Source organism: Oncorhynchus clarkii, chromosome 26 (assembly GCF_045791955.1).
Source record: "Oncorhynchus clarkii lewisi isolate Uvic-CL-2024 chromosome 26, UVic_Ocla_1.0, whole genome shotgun sequence".
In the NCBI taxonomy this organism is placed as follows: Eukaryota; Metazoa; Chordata; class Actinopteri; order Salmoniformes; family Salmonidae; genus Oncorhynchus; species Oncorhynchus clarkii.
This window is the reverse complement of record NC_092172.1, coordinates 8,097,830-8,123,516: the sequence shown is the minus strand read 5'-3', so window position 1 is coordinate 8,123,516 and position 25,687 is coordinate 8,097,830. Positions and strand designations below refer to the sequence as shown.

Here is a 25,687-nt window from a genome sequence, read left to right as displayed (position 1 = left end):
ACATACTGATACTACTACATTACTTACTGTATACCAGGAGCGATGGGCCAGTAACCAAAAGGTTGCTGGATCGAATCTCTGAGCTGACAAGGTAAAAAAAATCTGTCGTTCTGCCCCTGAGCAAGGCAGTTAACCCATTGTTCCCCGGTCGATTAAGGCAATGCGGAAGACGTTTCAGTTGTAAAAACTGACTAGGTATACCCTTTCCCTTTCCCCACACCATATCCGTCATAAAAAATATTACTGCTCCCTCTCACGATCCGTGCAATGGATAAACCATGAATAATTACTGTATGGAATTCATTCACAGTATTGTGAACTAAAGTGTTGATAATGCAGTTCCATGACCATACCCTGATACACAGAATGTCACGGCTTTCTTCTGTTGAAGGAGAGGCGGACCAAAACGCAGCGTGGTTATTTTGATACATCTTTAATAAAGATGAAAATAGAACAATATACAAAAACAAGAACCGTAAAAAAAAACAGCCCTATCTGGTGTAACAACCACAAAGACAGGAACAATCACCCACAAAACCCAACACAAAACAGGCTACCTAAATATGGTTCCCAATCAGAGACAATGACTAACACCTGCCTCTGATTGAGAACCATATCAGGCCCAAACACAGAAACAGACACACAAGACATCCAACATAGAATGCCCACTCAGATCACACCCTGACCAAACAAAACATAGAACATACAAAGCAAACTATGGTCAGGGTGTGACACAGAAGCCATAAAGAAGGGTTATGGTGATGATTCCAGGGTTAGTTCAATATGTCTAGTTGTTATTTCTACTAGTTATACTGTACAACTTCATCAACTAGAAATCTCTGGGTAGCAGCTATAGAAGCACAGTCATATTGTTGTGGCATAGCAGTCCTATCTACACCGACTCAAAGATTCAGTCCATCTTTAGGTTTTTAGGCATGCCTGTTTAAGTGGCTTTTTCAAGGGTACTCAACTGAAAACCAGCTAGGATTAATATATGGATGCAGGCACAAAAGGCCAGAGTGTTTGAACCCATTCAGAGTGTGAAGTGGGCACATTTTAAAAAAATAAAACGTTTTTTTGATTGGATCTCTGGAAGTTTTACCTAGTACATTTCAGTAAAGTTTCTGACTGTGGCCATCCGAAAGCAAGTGCAGAAACATGGCATGCTCTCATTCCACCATCTCATGACTTTTTGCTTAGACATGTTCATCTCTCATGTGTTCTCCTTGTAGTGTGTACTGTGCATTTCAAATGGGAAAAAAATGGAAACGCATATATTGCGTAGTACGGTATTAGAAGTAGATTATTAACGGCTCCTCTTTCCACTTCCCTCTATACTTGTGCTCCAGTTATCTAATTTGAGACTTAATCTACCCAGCAAGCTTTGTGTTGATTTCCTTGTGGTCATAATGTCCAGTTGAATATATCTGTTTTGTTTTTTAACTCGCAGTCATCCAGTTTGGCATGGTGACCCTGTTTGTGGCCTCCTTTCCCTTGGCACCACTCTTTGCTCTGCTCAACAACATCATCGAGATCCGTCTTGATGCTAAGAAGTTTGTGACAGAGGTCAGGAGGCCCATCGCAGCCAGAGCAAAAGACATTGGTAGGTTTCCATCTCCAGACTTTAACAGCACTGGTCTATTGATGTTATACTAAAGGGGACATTTTAACCTAATTTCTTCCACTTTTCAAATTGAATTTGACTTAATTGGAGATTCCCAGAATTGGCCCTACATGATAGATACCAAATTGAAATAGGTAGCAGGAATTTCCCATCTGAAAACACAGGTCCCTCACAAATGTTTTGGTCATGTTTGTGTGATTACATCATTGAGTCAGTCTCTGACTTTGACCAAATACTGTGGCTATTTGGTTTGAATGCGATACATTTTTATAATACAATAATCTAGTAAAATCGAATGATCCTTAAAACACCTTATCATTATATCCATTCAGTGACTATCAATGGGATACACATTTATTTTTGCCAATGTTTTTCTGGTGGTGCACATTTATGATGTGACCATAATACATTTTTTCAACCAATTAATTAACCATTGCATCTACCATGTCTAAGTAAAGTAGGTACATATAAAGCCCCCTTGTCTACCCAGTTATTGGTGTTTCGGGCAAATCTCCATATCTTATTTCTTCTCTCAGGCATCTGGTATAATCTTCTGAGAGGGCTCAGCAAAGTAGCAGTCATTGTCAATGTAAGTACATACCTTCACATTAATAAAAACATTTAAAGTGCTCATTATTTCCAGGTCTGTCGTCAAGATTACACAATGTTGACGTTTGAAGATCATTTTGGTCATCACACCTCTCCCCTCTCCTCTGTCTGCTCTCTCCAGGCGTTTGTGATTTCCTTCACGTCCGACTTCATCCCTCGACTAGTCTACCAGTACATGTACAGCCCTGATGGCTCCATGCACGGCTTTGTCAACCACACTCTGTCCTATTTCAACGTCAGTGACTTCCAGCCTGGCACTGCCCCTCTGCAGCCAATGCACCTGGGGTATGAAGTGCAGATATGCAGGTAAGACATTCAAAATATTATGGTCCCCTTTGATGAAATCAGGAAGGGGACTATGAATCTGTCTCTGTCCGTATGTGTGTGCACGTGCGTACGTCACACGCTATATCTCAGACATCACTGGACCGATTTTGACGAAACTTGGGTGAATGATGTCTTGCCATAGAGGTCCGACATTTACAAAATGACAGTGATTGGCCAGATGGTAGTGCTATAACAAGCGATTGAAAATTACAACTTTGAAAGGTCACGCTCCTCACTCTGTTTGGCATAATGTCATGAAATTCACTACATACTGTAGGTCCCTCTCCTCGCAAGTAAAATATTTGCCTCAGCGATCCAAAAGGTCCACCATGATGGATTTTCCACCATTTTGAATGTTGTGAAAAACACACAAAACGCTACTCCTCTAGCACCGAATGATTGATCTGCACAAAACTTGCACGAAAGGGCTCAACGTAATATGTTCCAGACTAGTAATTAAAACAATATGGCCGCTATTGACTAAAGCTAACGGTAATTTACCACGGTAATTTTGAAGAATAATAGTGACGACATCAAAACTATGAAATAACATGTAGTAACCAAAAAATTGTTAAACAAATCAAAATCAAAAGAGTGTGCGAAGATGTCATCAAGGCAAAGGGTGGCTATTTGAAGAATCTCAAATATAAAATATATTTTGATTTGTTTAACACTTTTTTGGTTGCTACATGATTCCATATGTGTTATTTCATAGTTTTGATGTCTTCACTATTATTGTACAATGTAGAAAATAGTCCAAATAAAGGAAAACCCTTGAATGAGTAGGTGTTCTAAAACTGTTGACCGGTAGTGTATCTGTGTCCATATTGTCCATGAGTTTATATTAGATAATCCATATGGTTCAAGAGAAAAATAGCCTAATTAATAAAAAAGGATCTAATCAACACTAGCATTATTTTCAGTAAACTCTACAACTCTTCCAACTACTGACTTTTTTCACAACTGCCACCAGTTTGATGATGTTGAACATCTCATTCCAAGATCATGGGCATTAATATGGAGTTGGTCCCCCCTGTGCTGCTATAACAGCCTACGCTCTTCCAGGAAGGTTTTCCAATAGATGTTGGAACATTGCTACGGGGACTTGCTTCCATTCAGCCACAAGAACATTAGTGAGGTCGGGCACTGGTGTTGGGCGATTAGGCCTGACTCGCAGTCGCCGTTCCAATTCATCCCAAAGATGTTTGATGGGGTTGAGGTCAGGGCTCTGTGCAGGCCAGTCAAGTTCTTCCACACCGATCTCAACAAACCATTTCTGTATGGACCGCACTTTGTGTACGGGGGAATTGTCATGCTGAAACATGAAAGGACCTTCCCCAAACTGTTGCCACAAAGTTGGAAGCACAGAATCGTATAGAAATTAATTGTATGCTTCGGTGTGTTAAGATTCCCTTCCCTGGAACTAAGTGGCCTATCCCTAACCATGGAAAACAGCCCCAGACCATTATACCACCTCCCCCAAACTTTACAGTTGGCACTATGCATTCGGGCAGGTAGCGTTCTCCTGGCATCTGCCAAACCCAGATTCGTCCGTCAGACTACCAGACAGTGAAGCGTGATTCATCACTCCAGAGAACGCGTTTCCACTGCTCCAGAGTACAATGACAGCGAGCTTTACACACTTTCAGCCGACGCTTGGCATTGCACATAGGGATCTTAGGCTTGCTCGGCCATGGAAACCTAGAAGCTCTGATGAACAGTTCTTGTGCTGACATTGCTTCCAGAGGCAGTTTGGAACTCGGTAATGAGTGTTGCAACTGAGGACAGACGATTTTCAGCACTCTGCGGTCCTATTCTGTGAGTTTGTGAGGCCTACCACTTTGCGTTGTTGCTCCTAGACGTTTTCACTTCACAATAGCGCCACTGACATTTGACCGGTGCAGCTCTAGCAGGGCATACATTTGACGAACTGACTTTTTCGAAAGGTGGCATCTTATGACGGTGCCATGTTGAAAGTCACTGAGCTCTTCAGTAAGGCCATTCTACTGCCAATGCTTGTCTATGAAGATTGGATGGCTGTGTGCTTGATTTTATACACCTGTCAGCAACCGGTGTGGCTGAAAAAGCCGAATCCACTAATTTGAAGCCGTGTCCACATACTTTTCTATATATAGTGTACATATTGACATAGTCATTTTTATTTATTTATTTCAACTTTATTTAACCAGGTAGGCTAGTTGAGAACTAGTTCTCATTTACAACTGCGACCTGGCCAAGGTAAAGCACAGCAGTTTGACACATACAACAACACAGAGTTACGCATGGAATTAACAAAACATACAGTCAATAATACATTGGAAAAAAATAAAACAAAAAGTCTATATACAGCATGTGCAAATGAGGTAAGATAAATAGGCCATGGTGGCGAAGTAAATTACAATATAGCAATTAAACACTGGAATGGTAGATGTGCAGAAGATTAATGTGCAAGTAGAAGTACTGGGGTGCAAAGGAGCAAGATAAATAAATAAATACAGTATGGGAATGAGGTAGTTGGATGGGCTGTTTACAGATGGGCTATGTACTGGTGCAGTGATCTGTGAGCTGCTCTGACAGCTGGTACTAAAGCTAGTGAGGGAGATATGAGTCTCCAGCTTCAGTGAAAAATATATACAAGTATATAACAAAAGGGATCATACTGAAACACTCATATTAAACACCAATGGTATTCACTAAGTTGATGGTTTAGGATAATGTTTTACAGCTTTGTCGTTCTATAAAAAAAAAAATCAGCATCATTTTTTCATATATTTCACGTGATAAGGCCACACAGAGGGCCAAAGATAATTGCAGACACCTGTAATAGTCTGTTTTGTGATAGATTACATATAATCCTTGAATGAAATCAACATTCTAGTTGTATACTGGTAAACTTCACAAGTTTCCAGTAATATATTGTCCCTTTGCAACCCTTCTCAAGACTCAAGAACATTAATATCAACCACACGGTGGCACTATAACGGCCACATGTTTTGTTACTTTCAGTTAATCTAGGTTGAATTGGGCACGGATATACAGACACACCTTGTTCACATAATTGACGACGTATTTCACGCAGTGAGAGTTGAGCAGGGACAAACAGATTGGGTTCAGTCAGTTCAGTCAGTCATCCTAATGATCCTTCCCCAGCTAGCTAGTTTATGCTTGTGGCTAGAAAATTCAGTGCTAATTTAAAACTTGTCTGCATTGTGGGGACTTGGGAGAGTGTCCAGAATCATTCTGTTTTAATCAGAGTAATTGTTTGTTTTTCCCTTCCCAAATATAGATGTTAATGCTGTAGTTGTACATTTTGGGTGAAAATCACTCCAATAAATGGGTTTTAGCTGTCACACTGGCGTGATGATATTGGCCACACTATCGAGCTACTTCCCTCAGCAGTGCTTTGCAGTCGGCAAGCGGGAGAGAATGAAACACTGTGCACAATGATTTATAAACTCTGAACAAAAATATAAACGCAACATGTAAAGTTTTGGCCCCATGTTTCATGAGCTGAAATAGAAAATCCTAGACATTTTCCATATGCACAAAATGCTTATTTCTCTCAAATTTTGTGCAAAAATGTGTTTACATCCATGTTAGTGAGCATTCCTCCTCTGCCAAGATAATCCATCCACCTGACAGGTGTGGCATATCAAGAATCTGATTAAACACCATGATCCTTAAACAGGTGCACCTTGTGCTGGGGACAATAAAAGGTCACTCTAAAATGTGCAGTGTTGTCACAAAACACAATGTCACAGATGTCACAAGTTTTGAGGAAGGGTGCAATTGGCATGCTGATTGCAGGAATGTCCAGAGCTGTTGCCAGAGATTTGAATGTTCATTTCTCTACCATAAGCCGTCATTTTAGAGAATTTGGCAGTACGTCCCACCGGCCTCACAACCGCAGACCATGTGTAACCATGCCAGCCCAGGACCTCCACATCCGGCTTCTTCACCTGCAGGATTATCTGAGACCAGCCACCTGGACAGTTGATGAAACTGGGGGTTCACACAACCCAAAAAATTCAGCACAAACTGTCAGAAACCGTCTCAGGGAAGCTCATTTGCGTACTCGTAGTCCTCGCCAAGGTCTTGACTTGACAGCAATTTGGCGTCGTAACCTACTTCAGTGGACAAATTATGAATCCCAGTTTCAACAGTACCTGGCAGATGGCAGACAGCGTGTATGGCGTCGTGTGGGCGAGCGGTTTGCTGATATCAACATTGTGAACAGAGTGCTCCATGGTGGCGGTGGGGTTATGGTATGGGCAGGCATAATCTACGGACAAGGAACACAATTGCATTTTAATCGATGGCAATTTGAATGAATTGGAATTGTTAGTTAGATTACTTGTTGGTTATTACTGCATTGTCGGAACTAGAAGCACAAGCATTTCGCTACACTCGCATTAACATCTGCTAACCATGTGTATGTGACAAATAAAATTTGATTTGATTTGATTTGATTTGATTTGAATGCACAGAGATACCATGACAAGATCCTGAGGCCCGTTGTCGTGCCATTCATCCGCTGCCATCACCTCATGTTTCAGCATGATAATATACAGCACGATGTCACAAGGATCTGTACACAATGCCTGGAAGCTGGAAATGTCCCAGTTCTTCCATGGCCTGCATATTCACCAGACATGTCACCCATTGAGCATATTTGGGATGCTCTGGAACTACGTTTATGACAGCGTGTTCCAGTTCCCGCCAATATCCAGCAACTTCACACAGCCATTGAAGAGGAGTGGGACAACATTTCACAGGCCACAATCACCAGCCTGATCAACTCTATGCGAAGAAGATGTGTCGCGCTGCACGAGGCACACCAGATACTGACTGGTTTTATGATCCACGCCCATACTTTTTTTTAAAGGTATCTTTGACCAACAAATGCATATCTGCATTCCCAGTTGTGGAATCCATAGATTAGGGCCTAATGAATTTATTTCAATTCACTGATTTCCTTATATGAACTGTAACTCAGTAAAATCTTTGAAATTGTTGCATGTTGCGTTTACATTTTTGTTCAGTGCATATATACACTACATGACTGACAGAGTGCGCTGTTTTGAAGTGAGTGCGCAGAGTGCGCTGTTTTGACGCTACCCCACCATTGTAAAAAATAAGCATTTATTAATGTCTACATTTTTTTTGCCATGTTTATGACATAACACCTTAATGCATATTCTGAAATTATATTATTTGAGCTAAACATAAAATAGAAAATATATGAAAAATATTTTCTAACGTACCTACCGCCAGCGACATGTGATACAGCTGACCGGTGCTGACCGGTGGGAAGCAACATTGGTAATTGGGAAACACCTCGATATAACACTGTTGCTCTTGTCATTCACACCGACTCGTCATTACGTTAGCTTATTGGCATGTCACGATGACATCCAGATGGTAACCAATACTGCAGGTTTTTTTCTCCCTCGCCCATCGAAAAAAACATAACTTTCTTTTACAAGTTTTAACTAGAGCTGTGCTGCTGTTGTTGCCAGCATCAACTAGCTAGCTGGGAAGGGCTCATCAGGACGACTGACTGAACCGAATCCATTCGTCTCCAGTGGACTCTCGTCAACAATTTGGGCACTAGGCGTGTCCGGATAACCTCTCCCGTTTGAATTGTTGCCACTAATTTTCCCAAGTGGGGGCGCTGCATCATTCGTAGGGGACGACATGTTTACTGTGCCTTGTTTCAAATAGGTGTTACGTCATGAGAATGTGTGTGAAGTCTATCATACTGGTTGGATGCGTTGTCATTTATAGTAAATCATTTTGCCAATTCAATCCCCTCTCCAGATACAAGGACTACAGAGAGACACCATGGTCCAACACACCCTATGACCTCTCCAAAGAGTTCTGGGCTATACTGGCTTGCCGGCTGGCCTTTGTCGTCGTTTTTCAGGTCAGATGCCTACACAAAAACAAACATATGAGTCATTGAGGGTTCAATCTTTTTATGCTGAAAGCATTTTGTCATATAATTTTGAATAACTGTTTTTGGTTATATTATTGAAGGAATTGTGAAAGAAATGCTGCGAATGTCTTTTCTCCTTCTAGAACGTGGTGATGCTGATGAGTGACTTTGTTGACTGGCTGATCCCAGACATCCCCAAGGACATCAGTCTGCAGATCCACAAGGAGAAGGTCCTGATGGTGGAGCTCTTCATGAAGGAGGAAGAGGGCAAGAAGCTCCTCCGAGACAGCCACGCCAACCAAAGTCCTCTTCAGCCCCGCTCTCGCCCTGCCTCACATACACCTTCTAACTGCTAGTGCCCTGGTGGGTGGCTCCATCTGCCCGTTCATCTGGTCTGTTCAAAAACCTTCAGCCCCCCTGTCTGGACTTGGACACTCCACATACACAGTGGCCTACTCAAGAAAAGAGGGAGGCAGCTATTGGCAGGCTTCTGCACGTGCACCCTTTCTGACTTAATAGCAAGCCATTGCCCAACCTTTGGTGAACCAGGTATCAGGCAGAAGGCTCAGAGGGCTGTTTTTCTCTTTTGCACAAAAATGATACAATGCAGGAAAACATGTCGATCTTTTTTGAATATGCAATTTTGCTAGCTAATGTTTTTATTTTGAAACTTTTGCCTTTTTAAGACACTGAGATCAGGTAAAGGAGCTTGCCATTCTGCTTGTTTACCATGCCAATTTTCCCTTATGTCATGTGTTTTATGTCCTGTTTGTTATTATACTAATTCATACCTATCGTGGGCTAGGTTTCCATCGACAGATTTTCATGCAAATATTCTACAATCCGCATAAAAACAACATTTCCCACCAGAGATGTTTCCATCAAATATACGTGTTGCAGATGAAAGTATGTGCATGATGACTTAGTGCACATAAACATATATTTTACAGTTCAATTCCCACATACCGAACACAAAATAGCCTACAAGTTAAAGGTTTCCATCACATTTTCAAATTGACTGATGTTTTCTCACCCCCAAAAATGTTACGTTATATAGCGAGTGTGCCCATTCTGGTAAGTGCGCTCTAGCCAACGTATCTGCGCGCTGTTGACTAGACTGCGCATATAGCCTACGCGATGATATTATTATGGACAAAAGAGCGAGATCACTTTTATTTGTCAAACAGCAGCCAAGCATCGATGATTATGTCAACAACTATTTCAAGGGGAGGAAGAAGGTATTTTGTCAGCTCATTTTGTATATAATTTGTGAGTAAACAATACTTTTTAATGCATATCCAATACATTGTCAATATTGAATCCTATCAATATACACAGTCTACAAAACATTATTGACTTGCGCCCCCTTTTGCCCTCAGAACAGCCTCAATTCATCAGGGTATGGACTCAACAAGGTGTCGAAAGCATTCCACAGGGTTACTGGCTCATGTTGACTCCAATGCTTCCCACAGTTGTGTCAAATTGGCTGGATGTCCTTTGGGTGCTGAACCATTCTTGATACGCACGGGAAACTGTTGAGCGTTAAAGAAAACAGCAGCGTTGCAGTTCTTGACACACTCAAACCTGTGCGCCTGACACTTACTACCATCCCCGTTCAAAGGCACTTCAATCTATTGTTTTGCCAGTTCACCCTCTGAATGGCACACATAAACTATCCACGTCTCAATTGTCTCAATTCTTTAAAATGATTCTGTAGCATGTCTACTCCCATTTATCTGCACTGATTGAAGTGGATTTAACAGGTGACATCGATAAGGGATCATGTCTTTCACCCGGATTCACCTGGTCAGTCTATGTTGTGGAAAGAGAAGGTGTTCCTAATGTTTTGTACGCTCAGTGTATAGGGTTTGTAAAAGAGGAGAAACGTTCATCCATCTTGTCTTAACACAAGAAAAACAACATTATTAAAAACATTTTAAAAACCTCATGATCAAACCAAGGACATATTTACCAATGAAGCACAAAAACAAACAAGAAGAAACATTTTAAAAATCTATCCTTTGTGGTACCATGTCATGTTTTGCTTGTTTGTGACCACTGTTTCTCATACAGAAGGATCTGTAATTCTATGTCTGTGTTTAGGAATGTGACAGACCTTTGATTTAGTCTCTTCTGATCAAACAGGGAAAAAATGTAGATACTTCACGTCAATGGAATGGCATGGAACCTGGCCCCCAGACTGTTGGAATGTATTACATTATTAACAATTATTATATATTTTATATTTTCAATGATATGTACGATATTTAACTGTCAACTGTTAACTGTTCAACTTCTATTTTGTGTGTCTACGGTATTGAAATGTATCAACATTGACCTCTTGCAATATAAAATGTTTGTAATATTACATTACTCCTGGATGCATACCCAGGTGTTTGTACTTTGATACTGGTTATATGAGATGTCTTTCCTTTTGCTTATAGAAAGAACTCTGATGGCCATTAACGTAGTCTCAAATGTATTTGTTAGGACATTGCAGAATATTGCATCACCTCATATTTTAATTTCTGATTCAAGGACATGTTCTTGTTGTTTTTTTTCAACTACTAATATTGTATGTGCATTGTATGACTTATAGGCCAATGCTGAATGGCAGCCACAATACCTTGCTTTTGAGCTAGTGGCATCTTATTCCCAACTGATACTTAGATATTTCAATCCTTGATATTCATCTTGGTATACTAGAGCAGTAGAGAAGAACTTGGTGTTTAAATATTTGCCTGAATTGTACAGCAACATTACAACTATATTTGATTAGGATAGTACTATATTTATTTCATATTTCAGGCTTATATTTCCACTAGAGGTCTGTCAGCCTAAAGTAAAAGTTTTAGGATATTTTAATTACAATAAAATAATACAAGTTATGAGAAGTGTATGTGTATTTGTATCATGTGTTCGTTATAGAATTGATGTCTACTGTTGTCTACCCTGAACATGGAACAAAAGCACCCCCAGTGTAAATCAAAGCGAAGCATTGGCAAGCGCTGTTGTGTGTGTGTGTGTGTGTGTGCGTGTGCGTGTGCATGCATGTGTGGGGCAAGGAGGGGGTAAGCAGAGAGTGTACGTGGACATGACTGAGGCTAGGAGAGGATGGGTTAAGGACGTGAGAAGGTGTGTGGAGAGATGTAGAGATAATCAACTTTATTTGTTTTTAAGGATATATTGAGATGGTTCAAAGGATCCAGTCAGTGGAAGGGTGGGGGCTGTGGTGTATATCCCAGATTTTAATGTTGGAGTATGTACACGGTTAACTGATTGTGTCAGTGTATGGGGCAGAGATGATGGCCATGATTGTAGGTTTGAGATGGGTAGAGGAGGTGAAACCACGAGGTGGTGATCTGCTCTGATTCGGCTTCAGTGTTGACTAGTGTGAAGACGGGCAAGTCGAATGCCAGTAGTAAAGTGAGGCAATTTTATTGCATGCATCAGTCAGTAAAGGAAGAGGTGGGGAGTATGGGATGTAGGAGAGAGGAAGTTGTGTGGAGTAGACTATGGTTTGGGCATAGAGGTTTGAATGCCACGTTGTGGCTGATAGGGAGACATGAAACAGGTACAGTGCCTTGCGAAAGTATTCGGCCCCCTTGAACTTTGCGACCATTTGCCACATTTCAGGCTTCAAACATAAAGATATAAAACTGTATTTTTTTGTGAAGAATCAACAACAAGTGGGACACAATCATGAAGTGGAACGACAGTTATTGGATATTTCAAACTTTTTTAACAAATCAAAACTGAAAAATTGGGCGTGCAAAATTATTCAGCCCCCTTAAGTTAATAATTTGTAGCGCCACCTTTTGCTGCGATTACAGCTGTAAGTTGCTTGGGGTATGTCTCTATCAGTTTTGCACATCGAGTGACTGAAATTTTAGCAAAACAGCTCGAGCTCAGTGAGGTTGGATGGAGAGCATTTGTGAACAGCAGTTTTCAGTTCTTTCCACAGATTCTCGATTGGATTCAGGTCTGGCCTTTGACTTGGCCATTCTAACACCTGGAAATGTTTATTTTTGAACCATTCCATTGTAGATTTTGCTTTATGTTTTGGATCATTGTCTTGTTGGAAGACAAATCTCCGTCCCAGTCTCAGGTCTTTTGCAGACTCCATCAGGTTTTCTTCCAGAATGGTCCTGTATTTAGCTCCATCCATCTTCCCATCAATTTTAACCATCTTCCCTGTCCCTGCTGAAGAAAAGCAGGCCCAAACCATGATGCTGCCACCACCATGTTTGACAGTGGGGATGGTGTGTTCAGTGTGATGAGCTGTGTTGCTTTTACACCAAACATAACGTATTGCATTGTTGCCAAAAAGTTAAATTTTGGTTTCATCTGACCAGAGCACCTTCTTCCACATGTTTGGTGTGTCTCCCAGGTGGCTTGTGGCAAACTTTAAACAACACTTTTTATGGATATCTTTAGGAAATGGCTTTCTTCTTGCCACTCTTCCATAAAGGCCAGATTTGTGCAATATACGACTGATTGTTGTCCTATGGACAGAGTCTCCCACCTCAGCTGTAGATCTCTGCAGTTCATCCAGAGTGATCATGGGCCTCTTGGCTGCATCTCTGATCAGTCTTCTCCTTGTATGAGCTGAAAGTTTAGAGGGACGGCCAGGTCTTGGTAGATTTGCAGTGGTCTGATACTCCTTCCATTTCAATATTATCGCTTGCACAGTGCTCCTTGGGATGTTTAAAGCTTGGGAAATCTTTTTGTATCCAAATCCGGCTTTAAACTTCTTCACAACAGCACCTCGGACTTGCCTGGTGTGTTCCTTGTTCTTCATGATGCTCTCTGCGCTTTTAATGGACCTCTGAGACTATCACAGTGCAGGTGCATTTATACGGAGACTTGATTACACACAGGTTGATTGTATTTATCATCATTTGTCATTTAGGTCAAAATTGGATCATTCAGAGATCCTCACTGAACTTATGGAGAGAGTTTGCTGCACTGAAAGTAAAGGGGCTGAATAATTTTGCACGCCCAATTTTTCAGTTTTTGATTTGTTAAAAAAGTTTGAAATATCCAATAAATGTCGTCCACTTCATGATTGTGTCCCACTTGTTGTTGATTCTTCACAAAAAAATACAGTTTTATATCTTTATGTTTGAAGCCTGAAATGTGGCAAAAGGTCGCAAAGTTCAAGGGGGCCGAATACTTTCACAAGGCACTGTATGTGTAATGGGTGTTCAATGTTGATTATGTTGTGAATTGTATGACTTAGATAGGAATAGATTGTGTGAAAGGGTTAGAGAGGCAGGACAGGGTTGGGGTTTGGGTGGTGTAGTGGGGGGAGACAAGAGGAGGAGGGAAGTGGTGTCTATTGATCTATTTAACTTTCTTAGAGGAACAGGACTAATTAAGATAATTGAATGTAGCTCGGCGTGCCTGGCCTCCCACTACAGTACAGTAGGTGGCAGTGTATGCACCTTGAAAGTTGGATGACCCGCCAACCCAATCCCAAAGAAGAAGAAGACCTTTCGCGTGAGATATTTACTTGGTTCACTACAGTCAAGATGAGTACGTTTAACAGCGTTTTGCTGAACATTTCAGGTGAACTTGTTGGTGATCAATTGGAGAAAATGAATTTCCTGTGTATTACAGAAATAGGAAAAAATCGTCTCGAGAAGATGACCAGAGGCTTACAACTTTTCATGGTCCTAATGGAAAGAAATAAACTTGGACCTGACAACACAGTATTTCTAGTTTTTCTTTTGACAGACATTGGTCGCCTAGATCTTGCGGACAAACTTACCAACTGTGAAAGCCAATATGCTGGAACACCGAATTATCTTCCCAACGATGAGGAGCAAGGTAAATTACGTGGTTTGCCCCACTCCCGAATATTAATGGGAAAATGTTGAAATACCATAGCGTGGGCCATGAATGTATGTAAGAATGTATCAGAGATCATGGCTACATGTTATCTGGGGAACCCTGTCACAACTGCTATGAAAGATATTAGGCTAAGTTACATTGTCACTATCTTTCTGACATGCTCTCCCATACAGTAAATGTTTGCCAGTGTATTGTATTTCCTCTGAGGGCAAATATAAAATGCAACTGTATGCCTTAGATAATGTACTGTATATTGTGTTGGAAATATGACTTTTGTAGTGGACTTATTTACATTCCATGGCATCTTCTCTTTTCCCAGCAAAACTTGACATCGCAACAGAAATGATCACTAACAACATTGGAAAGAAGTGGCGAACATATGGTCGTAAACTTGGTCTGCCAGAGGCCAAACTGGACCATATCGCGCAGAAGCACCCAAACAACCTGGAAGAGCAAGTGGTGGAGCTTTTGAAGGAGTGGCGGAAAAAGCAGAAAGCTGAGGCCAAAACAGACACTTTGATAAAGGCCCTTCGCTCCTGTGATCAGAACTGCACTGCTGATCTGATACAGACAGAACTTGAAAAACTTAATGCCAATGGTGGACAGTGAAAGTGTGACAAACAATCTTCATCTTTTCTTAGGCCTCTTATGTTGTTTACACAATGGATTATTTATTGATTGCTTTCACAATGAGTTTGGTGCTTTTATACGATTCAGTAAATTCACCACAATTTGTTGGCAATATTGGTATACCAGTATACTCATGGACCAGTATAATTTTATGGAAAGTAGCCCAGTGCACTCTGGGTACATACATTCCTACTACATATTGTAAGGGAATTTGGGAGAAACTTGATTGGACTATGGATATTATAAAATTGTATAGATAATGTGCATTTAAATGTGATATTGATGTATCCACTGTTGAGATTAGTAAACTGGTAAAAGATTAGTAAACTCCCTCAAGCTGGTAAAAATACTTTTCTAATTATTTAATGTTGAAGTAAACTCAAATGGATTTGTTTATGTTTGTAGTCATGCCATTCCAAATTCAACAAAACCCACAAATGTTTATGTTTGGGGTTACTGTGAACATGTTCCATAGTTGCTGTAATACTTGTCCCTAGCATTTACACGGAACCCAAACCGGCTGCATGCGTGCGCTATCGTGCATAAATTTATGTTTAGTCCCCCTACACCAAACGCGATCACGATACGCAGGTTAAAATATCAAAACAAACTCTGAACCAATGACATTAATTTGGGGACAGGTCGAAAAGCATTAAACATGTATGGCAATTTAGCTAGGTAGCTTGCACTTGCTAGCTAATTTGTCTTATTTAGCTAACTTGCTGTTGCTAGCTAATTTGTCCTGGGATATAAACATTGAGTTGTTATTTTACCTGAAATGCACAAGGTCCTCTACTCCGACAATTCATCCACACATAAAACGGCCAACCGAATCGTTTCTAGTCATCTCTCCTCCTTCCAGGCTTTTTCATCTTTGAACTTTTATGGTGATTGGCATCTAAACGTTCATAGTATTACCACGACGACCGGCAAAACAGTTCGCCTTTCAATCACCGACATGGGTATAACCAATGAGTAGATGGCACGTGGGTACCTACTTCTATAAACCAATGAGGAGATGGGAGAGGCAGGACTTGCAGCGCAATCTGCGTCAGAAATAGGAATGAGTTCTATTTTAGCCCTTGGCATCACAGACGCTCGTTGCCGCCCGCGAGCAGTGTGGGTGCAATAATTGAATAACATGGATTTCAAAATCTATTTTGCAACGCTCGCGTCCGGTCTGGTCAGCATATTAGAATACTTATGATGAGTAAAGCATGTTGTATGGACACATATTTGGAGAACTGTATTGAAATGGAATTATAGATACAGATTAAGCTTTTGATTTCAATTGATCAGAATTTTTATTGTGATTATTAGAGACAAATTACATTAATAGTTCTTACCACTAGAGCTCACTCCACTCCTTCAGCGGAATGATCTTGAGATTATCGGAAGTGAGACCACAGGTTTCTATTGGGGGAGGTAAGGTGAAAAAATAGGGATTATTTAACCATACACATAAAGCTATGTCCAGTGTGATATATTCTCCCACCCTCAATGTCACAATTCTTACATTGTTATTAAGCTCTAGATATATTAGAACTGGGGAAGAGGTGTCTAGGGGGGCAGAACGAGGAGTTTTGTTCCGGTCACGCAGCCTTGGCCTAGATTTGAATCATCCAAACCCATGTACAGTAAATTGTTCAGTGTGGCAGTACTCACAGCAGCCATACAGCCTGTTCAGCCTGTCGATGTCGTTCTTGCTCATCTGGGTGGCCTCGCCAAAAGACACGTTGCTGTCGGGGAAGAGCACCGTGGTGGGGTGGTTGTTCTTGGAGAAGGCATACAGTGGGGAGAACAAGTATTTGATACACTGCCGATTTTGCAGGTTTTCCTACTTACAAAGCATGTAGAGAGGTCTGTAATTTTTATCATAGGTACACTTCAACTGTGTGAGACGGAATCTAAAAAATCCAGAAAATCACATTGTATGATTTTTAAGTAATTAATTTGCATTTTATTGCATGACATAAGTATTTGATCACCTACCAACCAGTAAGAATTCCCGCTCTCACAGACCTGTACGTTTTTCTTTAAGAAGCCCTCCACTCCACTCATTACCTGTATTAACTGCACCTGTTTGAACTCGTTACCTGTATAAAAGACACCTGTCCACACACTCAATCAAACAGACTCCAACCTCTCCACAATGGCCAAGACTAGAGCTGTGTAAGGACATCAGGGATAAAATTGTGGACCTGCACAAGGCTGGGATGGGCTACAAGACAATGGGCAAGCAGCTTGGTGAGAAGGCAACAACTGTTGGCGCAATTATTAGAAAATGGAAGAAGTTCAAGATGACGGTCAATCACCCTCGGTTTGGGGCTCCATGCAAGATCTCACCTCCTGGGGCATCAATGATCATGAGGAAGGTGAGGGATCAGCCCAGAACTACACGGCAGGACCTGGTCAATGACCTGAAGAGAGCTGGGACCACAGTCTCAAAGAAAACCATTAGTAACACACTACGCCGTCATGGATTAAAGTCCTGCAGCGCACGCAAGGTCCCCCTGCTCAAGCCAGCGCATGTTCAGGCCCGTCTGAAGTTTGCCAATCACCATCTGGATGATCCAGAGGAGGAATGGGAGAAGGTCATGTGGTCTGATGAGACAAAAATAGAGCTTTTTGTTCTAAACTCCACTCGCCGTGTTTGGAGGAAGAAGAAGGATGAGTACAACCCCAAGAACACCATCCCAACTGTGAAGCATGGAGGTGGAAACATCATTGGTTGAATTGCTGCAAAGCAACCAGTACTAAAAGACACCAAGAAGAAGAAGATACTTGCTTGGGCCAAGAAACATGAGCAATGGACATTAGACTGGTGGAAATCTGTCTTTTGGTCTGGAGTCCAAATTTGAGATTTTTGGCGGTGTGGGTGAACGGATGATCTCTGCATGTGTGGTTCCCACTGTAAATCATGGAGGAGAAGGTATTGTGGTGTGGGGGTGCTTTGCTAGTGACACTATCTGTGAGTTATTTAGAATTCAATGCACACTTAACCAGCATGGCTACCACAGCATTCTGCATCGATATCCCATCTGGTTTGGGTTTAGAGGGACTATCAAATGTTTTTCAACAGGACAATGACCCAACACACCTCCAGGCTGTGTAAGGGCTGTTTTACCAAGAAGGAGAGTGACGGAGTGCTGCATCAGATGACCTGGCCTCCACAGTCCCCAAACCTCAACCAAATTGAGATGGTTTGTGATGAGTCGGACCAGAGAGTGAAGGAAAAGCAACCAACAAATGCTCAGCATATGTGGGCACTGGTTCAAGACTGTTGGAAAAGCATTCCAGGTGAAGCTGTTTTTTTTAATTTATTTTTATTTCACCTTTATTTAACCAGGTAGGCTAGTTGAGAACAAGTTCTCATTTGCAACTGCGACCTGGCCAAGATAAGGCATAGCAGTGTGAACAGACAACACAGAGTTACACATGGAGTAAACAATTAACAAGTCAATAACACAGTAGAAAAAAGGGGAGTCTATATATACATTGTGTGCAAAAGGCATGAGAAGGTAGGCAAATAATTACAATTATGCAGATTAACACTGGAGTGATAAATGATCAGATGGTTATGTACAGGTAGAGATATTGGTGTGCAAAAGAGCAGAAAAATAAATAAATAAAAACAGTATGGGGATGAGGTAGGTGAAAATGGGTGGGCTATTTACCAATAGACTATGTACAGCTGCAGCGATCGGTTAGCTGCTCAGATAGCAGATGTTTGAAGTTGGTGAGGGAGATAAAAGTCTCCAAAAAGTCTCCAACTGGTTGAGATAATGCCAAGAGTGTGCAAAGATGTCATCAAGGCAAAGGTTGGCTATTTGAAGAATCTCAAATATAAAATATATTTTGATTTGTTTAACACTTTTTTGGTTACTACATGATTCCATATGTGTTATTTCATAGTTTTGATGTCTTCACTATTATTCTACAATGTTAAAATAAAGAAAAACCCTTATGAGTAGGTGTTCTAAAACTTTTGACCAGTAATCTATAACACAGGTTTCTAATCATGACCCTCCATCTTCACCTAAAACGCAACGCATCCTCCTCCAGTGAATCCAGGTTTAATGTTGCTAAACTACAGTTCCCTGTTGTAAAACCCACCTTCCACCTTAAGCTGCAGAACCGCTTCTCTGTTCTCGCCCACAATATACCAGCCAATCCAGAGAAGATCTTCAAGAACGACATCACTAAAGCAGCTGGGCACAAAATAACAAAGGAGGACATCTCAGGAGTATACGTGAGGTCAGAAGAGTGTACTGTGGCGTTACAGCAGGTCAGCCACCATTTGGAGAATTGTTGAGGCCTGGTGACAGACGGTGTAAACATCACGAGGCGATGGCCCCATCTGCTGGACGTGCCAGGTCTCGACGGGCTCTCTGCCCAGGACTAATTGGGGCTGATTGGGGAGTTGGTGAGTAATCAAGGGCTGATTGCTCACCACCCATACAAGCCCCATAAAGCCGCCAGAAGGGCAGCACACAGGAGAGGACTGGGGGAAGTAAGGTGACTTCTGTGTAGTTGGAGACGGTTGTGTGCCCGACAGGATACAGCAAGACCCGGAGCCCAGAAGACGGTATCCCGCAGAGGGTCTCATGGGGGAGACCTTTCCTTTTCTTGTGATTCATTATTTAATAAACACCCTTGAAGCCGAGCTAATCATACTCTGTCCGTGTCTGATCTGTGTAAAAGTCTTGACAAAACCCCCTGGTCTGCCAGAGTACATAAATACAGAAGGCTGAACTCCTTGTGCCAGAAGTACAAACATAAGTGGCATGACACCCTTGCTGATGAAGCCAAGGCTGCCTCTAAGGCAAGCAACTATTGAGCTCTTTACAAAACCCTCCGGGTTCTCACTGGGAAGACTACAATTCAACACAGCCCACAAATGTTTCTGTTTTGGGTTACTGTGAAGATGTTCCATAGTTGCTGTAATACTTGTTCAAAGCATTATTATACTTATGTGGAGTAAAGTGTGTTGTATGGACACATATTTTGGAGAACTGTACTGAAATGGAATGATAAATAGATTAGCTTTTGATTTCAGTTGATCAGATTTTTATCGTGATTATTAGAGGTCGCACAGCCTTGATGTTTTGAAGAAAATGTCATTCTAATAGTTCTACCAGCGGAGTGATCTTGAGTCCATCGGAAGTGAGACCACAGGTTTCTATTGGGGGGGAGAGGAGAAAAAAAAAGAGTGATTATTTAGTCATACACATAAAGCTATGTTCAGTGTGATATATCCTCCCACCCTCAATGTCACAATTCTTACATTGTTATTAAGCTTTAGATATATTAGAGCTATGTTAGCTCGGGGGAAGAGGCATCCGAGGGGGTGGAACGAGGAGTTTTGTTCCGGTCACGCAGCCTTGGCCTAGATTTTAATCATCCAAACCCATGTACAGTAAATTGTTCAGTGTGCCGGTAATCACAGCAGCCATACAGCCTGTTCAGCCTGTCGATGTCGTTCTTGCTCATCTGGGTGGCCTCGCCGAAAGACACGTTGTTGTCGGGGATGGGCTCCATGGTGGGGCGGTTGAAAGGACACTGAGGAAGGGATGGAACGTTACGTGTAATAGGAGTTCATTCCAGAAATATTTGTCAGTATCAGAAAGACATCACATAGCTGACCTCTCGTACTGCATGACAGTGTTGAAGTCATAGGGAGTACCTTGGTTCAGGGGGGCGATCTTGTGGAAGTGGTACTTCATTGTTCATAGAGCTGATAGGCTGTGTTTCACCCCACTTTATGAGCAAGATCAATCAGCTACAATATTACATATTTATGAACAACAATAGATAACGGAAATGAACAACTCTATATCTATAGATGACTCAACCGCTCATAAAACAAAAAGCAGATTGGCTGACATATTATTATTATTAGGCAGCCCCCAAAATATACAATTTAACAAATCCATTGTCTTTTGTTAGAATTAGCAGGCAGTTTCTTATCGTGTAAAGTGGACGTCAATTAAAGGCAAACAGGATAAATGCATGGTATCAACCATCAATTATGTTCTCCCAGTAGACATGGTTGTACGGTCGCTGTGGGTCTGCTCGTGCTTAAAGCCCAGGGCATGGAGGAGCTCGTGCTGGACGGTGCTGTGGTACTGGCAGCCCTGACGGGCCAGAGACACAGTCTGGGCGTTACCCTAAACGGCCAACATAGGAGTAGCATCTGGGGAGAAGAGCAGAGCAGAGGGTCAAGGTGCACTAATCCAATGCCAGAAATAGGGCCTACCCTAATCATCTAGTTTATTGTAATGGTTTTAGGAAACCTCCGGGTAATGAGTTCATAAGAGATAAAAGTGGTGGGGGATCACCTGACAGTGCAGGTTTGCAAAAACAAACATTGCATGGATTATGATCCTCAACGGGAAATTCAACGACGTATGTATTGATGTGATATTCGAATTGTTTAAACGTGTTATTGAAATTTAGGCTCACCCGCTGCGAGACTCAATGCTGAGTTAGTCCCTCTCGTTCTGGCGCTGGAAGAAGTGGACCTTTTTTTGTTTTTACTATTTATATACTTGGTAATGTGAGATAGTGCCGAAACAGTTTTTTCTCACCTTCGAACTTTGGATGACAACGTGAAAAAATACAGACAATGACAAAGAATATATGAACTCATGAAGAACACAATAGATGAATATACATTGAGCTCCAAAAGTATTGGGACAGTGACACATTTTTAGTTGTTTTGTTGTTTTACTCCAGCATTTTGGATTTGAAATGATACAATGACTATGAGGTTAAAGTGCAGACTGTCAGCTTTCATTTGAGGGTATTTTCATCCATGTCACAATTAGTATACCCCCAAGACATGCTAACTTCTCACCTTTACAATAACGGGAGGCTAGCATTTTTTGGGGGGGGTTATGATATTTGTGGGTCTGTAACTTTCTTAACCATGGTAGCATCGACATTAATGTAGAAGTGTTTAGAAACATATTATATTCTTATTTACAATAAAAGTGACTCCAAAATGACACAATACATTATTTACCATTCATTTCTATTGGGCACAAAATAATCTGAAACACAACCAAAACAAACAGAAAATGCATGCAACAAATCACACGCTTCACAGTGTGCTAGGAATATGGGACCAAATACTTCTTTAATACACATAATAGACATTTGGACAAAAAGTGCTGTAAATTCTAAACGGTTCCCCCGATATGGATGAAAATACCCTAAAATTAAAGCTGACAATCTGCACGCTAACCTCGTAGTCATTGTATAATTTCAAATTCAAAATGCTGGAGTATATAGCCAAGAATCTAATACCTTTGGAGCTCACTGTATTTATTGTGTGAAGTATTTTTAAGGTCCCAATGTTACTGGGGTCCAAGTAGGTCCTAGTGTTACTTTGAATATGCGTTGACTGGTCGATTGAGTTTAGCAAAGCAGTGATCTTATGGCATGGTAGCTTCGTATCCTGTGTCACTCACCTCAGTCAGTTCCTCAATCCAGGCAGCATCAGGGTCAGGAGACCCACAGTGAACTTGAACACAAACATGGCAGCAAAAGGACTGTAGGATAAATACAACCATATAGGGAAAATAATTCAAACCAGCCATAGTGTTGGTCATTGAAGCTCACACTCATACAGTATGAACACCGAGCACAGTGCTTACCTTAGAGCTCCGAGAAAGGAATGGGTGAAATGGAAGTAGTTAGCGTCGTTTTTGTACTCTTTCCTCAGGAATATACACGTAGATAGATAACAGACCCCCAAATAAGTGAATATGGGCACAAAAACATGCTGACAGGTAAGGAAATGTCATATTGAGTCGAGGTTGCTGCACGTCATGTGGAAATTCTGCAGTTTATCCTTGAAACGTGTGTGAAACATGACATGTGTGAGGTGTGCATGTTAACATTTTGTACCATATCATGTATCATATCATGGCTAAATATGTTTGACCTTGACGATTTGCAAACAGGTTTGCCCTTCTCTGTGTGTCGTTCTACCTTTTCAGGATGCGTATAAGTAATTCAATTAATAAAGCCTCTTATTTAAAGTTAGATTTTTTTTCCTTTTTTCATTGCATTTTTCATATTCAGAAATAGTAGTTATACGTTGAGGTTTGACAGGAGTGTTACAAGTGTTAAAATGTATTGATGGATTTTTTTTGTAATTTTCTCATTGAACAGAATTTTTAAAAATCATTTAGCAGACGCTCTTATCCAAAGCAAGTTACAGAAGTGAGTGAATACGTTTTCGTTCGCAATGGTCCCCTGTGGGAATCCAACCCACAAACCAACTGAGCTACAAGGGACCACAATAACATACTGTGAAATCTTCTTATGTAATATCTAATGCTGGGAAATCTTTGTTGGCAGCCCACATACTTCATTACGTGTCAGTGGGTTCTCTCGTTCAACATAGATATTACATTAGCTTCATGAAAGAGGCAAATGTTGTGCAGATCAGAATAGGGCTTATAAAGTATGGATGGGGGCTGAAAGTAGCTATATTTCCTTACTGTTGTGTTTATATACTCACTCTATCTCTATGGTGGCCTGGTTTAGTCATTTGAACATGTGCATCAAGAACAGACTGGATAAGATTGTGCAGGTTTCCAGCAAGGTCATAGAAGGGCAACCGACACAATTATCAGACGTTTTTAAGAAATTGACATAAGTAGTGAAAAGAATTGTAACCCTTTACAATAAGATTCCATTTATAAAGGGTTTATCAAGGGTTTGTTATTCCTTTATTAACGGTTATTTAATCATTTGTAAGTGCATTATAAACCATTAATAAATGGGTTATATAAATGGGTTATAATTGGTCAAAATAGTGTGAAAGCTAAATAAAGCCTGCCAAATAGTGAGCCACTATTTACCTCCAGCTATTAATCATTTATAAATACACTTACAAATGCGTATAATATTGAACCCTTGTGTATCATCATGCAACCTTGTTTTTTAATGGTTGCACAGTTGAACAATAGTTATTTTCTCACTTTTGTGTGTGATGAATTGTTGCTGTCCCCAGGAACAGAAATGGTTGGTTTTCAGACCAATGGTCAACTCGCATGACGTGCCTTGCCTCACTTTTGAAACTCTGATGATGCATTGGTACACTTATTTGTTCCAGGAATGAAGGCTTCAGCTGAAGATTTCAAGCCATAATATTGGTGTGGTTTGCTGGTTTCGGAGAAATTCCCCCAAATTTGTGAGATCTGCCCACCTGGAGGAAACCTGACACAATCCCTACGATTTTTAAATTTATTTTATTTCAACCTTTATTTAACCAGGTAGGCAAGTTGAGAACAAGTTCTCGTTTAACACTGCGACCTGGCCAAGATAAAGCAACGCAGTGCGACACAAATAACAAGATAGAGTTACACTTAGAATAAACAAAACATACAGTCAAAACACAATAGAAAAATGTATATATACAGTGTGTGCATAAGAGGTAAGATGAGGGAGGTAAAGGCAATAAATAGGCCATCGTGGTAAAATAATTACAATTTTGTGATTAAACACTGGAGTGATAGATGTGCAGAAGATGAATGTGCAAGTAGAGATACTGGAGTGCAAAGTAGCAAAAAAAGAAATAACAGTATGGGGATGAAGTAGTTGGATGAGCTATTTACAGATGGGCTATGTACAGGTGCAGTGATCTGTGAGCTGCTCTGACAGCTGCTGCTTAAAGTTAGTGATGGAGATGTGAGTCTCCAGCTTCAGTGATTTTTGCAGTTCGTTCCAGTCATTGGCAGCAGAGAACTGAAAGGAAAGGTGGCCAAAAGAGAAATTGGCTTTGGGGGTGACCAGTGAAATTTACCTGCTGGTGTGCGTGCTATGTGTGGGTGCTGCTATGGTGACCAGTGAGCTGAGATAAGGCGGGGCTTTACCTAGCAGAGACTTATAGATGACCTGGAGCCAATGGGTTTGGCGATGAATATGAAGCGAGGGCCAGCCAATGTGAGCATACAGGTCACAGTGAGGGGTACTATATGGGTCATTGGTGACCAAACAGATGGCACTGTGATAGACTGCATTCAATTTGCTGAGTAGAGTGTTGGAGGCTGTTTTGCAAATGAAATTGCCGAAGTCAATGATCGGTAGGATAGTCAGTTTTACGAGGGTATGTTTGGCAGCGTGAGTGAAGGATCCTTTGATACGAAATAGGAAGCCGATTCTAGATTAAATTTTGGATTGGAGATGCTTAATGTGAGTCTGGAAGGAGAGTTTACAGTCTAACCAGACACCTAGGTATTTGTAGATGTCCACATATTCTAAGTCAGAACCGTCCAGAGTAGTGATGCTGGTATGGGGATGACCTCGGCAGCTTTCCAATCTTTGGGGATCTCAGATGATACGAAAGAGAGGTTGAACAGGCTAGTAATAGGGGTTGCAACAATTTCGGCTGATAATTTTAGAAAGAGATGGTTTAGTCCTGCTGATTTGTAGGGGTCCAGATTTTGCAGCTCTTTCAGAACATCAGCTATCTGGTTTTGGGTGAAGGATAAATGAGGGAGGCTTGGGCAAGTTGCTGTGGGGGGTGCAGGGCTGTTGACCAGGGTAGGGGTGGCCTGGTGGACAGCGTGGCTAGCCGTAGAAAAGTGCTTATTGGAGTTCTCAATTATTGTGGATTTATCGGTGTTGACAGTGTTTCCTAGCCTCAGTGCAGTGGGCAGCTGGGAGGAGGTGCTCTTATTCTCCAT

General features: G+C 41.2%; 2 protein-coding genes and 1 pseudogene across 3 annotated transcripts in view; 2 read left to right on the top strand and 1 right to left on the bottom strand.

Moving 5' to 3' along the window:
* The window catches only part of LOC139385078 (anoctamin-1-like), a 52,525-nt gene extending 42,388 nt beyond the window's left edge, over nucleotides 1–10,137 (top strand). The window contains exons 21-25 of the mRNA XM_071130123.1: nucleotides 1,451–1,603; nucleotides 2,161–2,213; nucleotides 2,355–2,539; nucleotides 8,381–8,486; nucleotides 8,642–10,137. Coding sequence (XP_070986224.1) covers nucleotides 1,451–1,603; nucleotides 2,161–2,213; nucleotides 2,355–2,539; nucleotides 8,381–8,486; nucleotides 8,642–8,854 — 710 coding nt within the window. The 3' untranslated portion in view covers nucleotides 8,855–10,137. The remainder of the gene's footprint in view (nucleotides 1–1,450; nucleotides 1,604–2,160; nucleotides 2,214–2,354; nucleotides 2,540–8,380; nucleotides 8,487–8,641) is intronic.
* A 3,858-nt stretch (nucleotides 10,138–13,995) lies between these two features.
* LOC139384873 (FAS-associated death domain protein-like) lies at nucleotides 13,996–15,319 on the top strand. 2 transcript variants are annotated; one of them, XM_071129773.1, is made up of 2 exons: nucleotides 13,996–14,330; nucleotides 14,674–15,319. In XM_071129773.1, exons 1-2 carry the CDS (start codon nucleotides 14,033–14,035, stop codon nucleotides 14,961–14,963), a joined length of 588 nt encoding a protein of 195 aa, XP_070985874.1. In that variant the 5' UTR covers nucleotides 13,996–14,032; the 3' UTR covers nucleotides 14,964–15,319. The 2 variants fall into 2 exon arrangements, with proteins under 2 accessions (XP_070985874.1, XP_070985873.1); XM_071129772.1 differs by having other exon boundaries at nucleotides 14,007–14,342.
* A 1,020-nt stretch (nucleotides 15,320–16,339) lies between these two features.
* LOC139385296 (low choriolytic enzyme-like) lies at nucleotides 16,340–25,687 on the bottom strand (annotated as a pseudogene).

Excerpts from the sequence above, each read along its gene's own strand:
- LOC139384873 (XM_071129772.1), top strand. The coding sequence starts at position 14,033 with ATGAGTACGTTTAACAGCGTTTTGCTGAACATTTCAGGTGAACTTGTT. Across the intron at positions 14,343-14,673 it reads GGAGCAAGGTAAATTACGTG|CAAAACTTGACATCGCAACA; the intron begins GTTTGCCCCACT and ends CTCTTTTCCCAG.